This window comes from Etheostoma spectabile, chromosome 5, assembly GCF_008692095.1.
Source record: "Etheostoma spectabile isolate EspeVRDwgs_2016 chromosome 5, UIUC_Espe_1.0, whole genome shotgun sequence".
NCBI classification, from domain to species: Eukaryota; Metazoa; Chordata; class Actinopteri; order Perciformes; family Percidae; genus Etheostoma; species Etheostoma spectabile.
The window spans coordinates 13,991,310-13,993,141 of record NC_045737.1 but is presented as its reverse complement, the minus strand read 5'-3'; the positions used below and the strand labels follow the sequence as shown (position 1 = coordinate 13,993,141).

The window sequence follows — 1,832 nt, the reverse complement described above, 5'->3', positions numbered from 1 at the left end:
TTTTAAGGGAGGTGAAGCAGAGACTGGCATGAAAATGCTCTAACTAAGGCGTGATGAATGCTGCATTGGTTTTACTGGGATTTTCTCAGATTTAGAGCCAATTTGCATGTAATTAGGGTCATTTACCCTAATTAAGATAAGTCGCTATGGGTTGATTTTAAAAGCCTATAAGTCACACAGTAAGTTTGGTGCCAAGGTCTGAGTTGAAGTAGAAGAAATCCACAGTGAACACACTTAAAGGAGAGTTGGGAGAAAAATAAGTGGGAAAGGTTAATGAATGGAGACAAGTGCCAAATTGTTGCCTGCATTAATACCCAGAAAAAGTTATGTGGTTGGTGATTAAAACAACTGCTGAGTGATGAGCAGACGGTAACTTAGATAATAAGAAACAGAGGCTGAAGAACAGTTTGTACAGATACCTATAAATCACAAAGTTTTATAGATACAGTTTCATGGTTATGAGAAAAATATTAGAAGGAACAGTAGATGCAGATAGAGGTGAAAGAGACAGACAGAGATAAATGAGAGAAAGGGGGGGTGAAATAAATCAAGCTAGAGGGAGACATTTAGAAAAGAAAAGGAGAGAATAGGTAAACACAAGGGAACATGGGAACAAGAGTACGAGTGGAAACTTCAAAGAACACTAAAGTCACGAGCTCCACCTCTTTTTTTATTTCAGGGTGAGACGTTGTTATCGACCCCCTGAGGTTTCCTCTTGTCACAGCGTATTTATTTTCTTTTATCAGTTTTCTGGAATTATTTATACGTACAGTATTCTACCCACTCAGTAGGAAGAAAAAAAAGTGTATTCCTTTGGGTTTAAAAACAACTTTTTCAGATAATGGTCTACTGTAGGTGATCTCAGAATTCATCTGGCATATGTTTATGTTTAGTTTATTGTACTTATTACATGTTTTATCTTACTATTGAGTTAAAAGTTCAGTAAATGAATGCGGTTTGTCAATAATTAGAATAGTGCAACTGAATGAGCATATCTTCACTCTCTGTTGAAACTCAGCATTGAGCTTTTCTTTGTTTGTTCTTCAAATCATGATACCCTACTTCCATTTTTGAAGTCCCATTGCTGTAGGGCTTCTTCTCTATACTGTACTGAGATCACTTCTACACTTCTAAGTGAAGGAAAGTCATGACAAAGGCAATTTAGGTTTTCACTTTGTATTTTCACAAAAGTAAATGAATACACAATTATTGTAGTTGTGACTTGAAGCACGAAAGTATGCTTTGGGGCAAAGTAAAGTTGAAGCATATTCACTGAATCAGACAACAGTGAGACGGATGTCCAGTGTAAATGGGGTGTACAGTAAGAATCAGCACTAACCTGGAACTGGAAAGAGTCGCTGCTGGTGCCGCTGCCAAAGTGGCGGTACCAGACGGTGCCGTCGTTGACGTCCTGCTGAGTAAAGGACGTTGTGGGCGTGAAGCCTCGGTCGTCGGTTAGTGAGGGGCGCCAGCCTTCTGGTGGGCCGTCAGCTGGCATGGACACCAGCACCACTTCACCTAAGACAGAAAAGGTGGAGGTAATGAACTGTTTCTCTCATGTATTATACATCAATAATAATAATGACTGGAATCACATCCCATTAGAATTAGTTGTTAGGGTAAGAAGTTATGGGCTTCTATCTTGGCCCATAACCGTGGTGGGATCTCTAAGAATGTGTCTCACAGTCAGGATTAATGTCAATGGAGTTTATACTCAAGTTGAACTGGCTACTTGGATACATTATGATATTTGAAAAAGAACTTGAAGAGCAATCTTCCAGATCAAGGGTGTCAAACTCAACTTCACTAAAGGCCACACTGGAAAATAAGAA

The 1,832-nt window shown here is 39.1% G+C and overlaps 1 protein-coding gene across 2 annotated transcripts in view; it reads right to left on the bottom strand.

Moving 5' to 3' along the window:
* fras1 (Fraser extracellular matrix complex subunit 1) overlaps positions 1 to 1,832 on the bottom strand; it is a 242,061-nt gene that overhangs the window by 56,677 nt on the left and 183,552 nt on the right. For both annotated transcript variants that reach the window (XM_032515432.1, XM_032515434.1), the window contains exon 30: positions 1,340 to 1,518. In XM_032515432.1, coding sequence (XP_032371323.1) covers positions 1,340 to 1,518 — 179 coding nt within the window. The remainder of the gene's footprint in view (positions 1 to 1,339; positions 1,519 to 1,832) is intronic.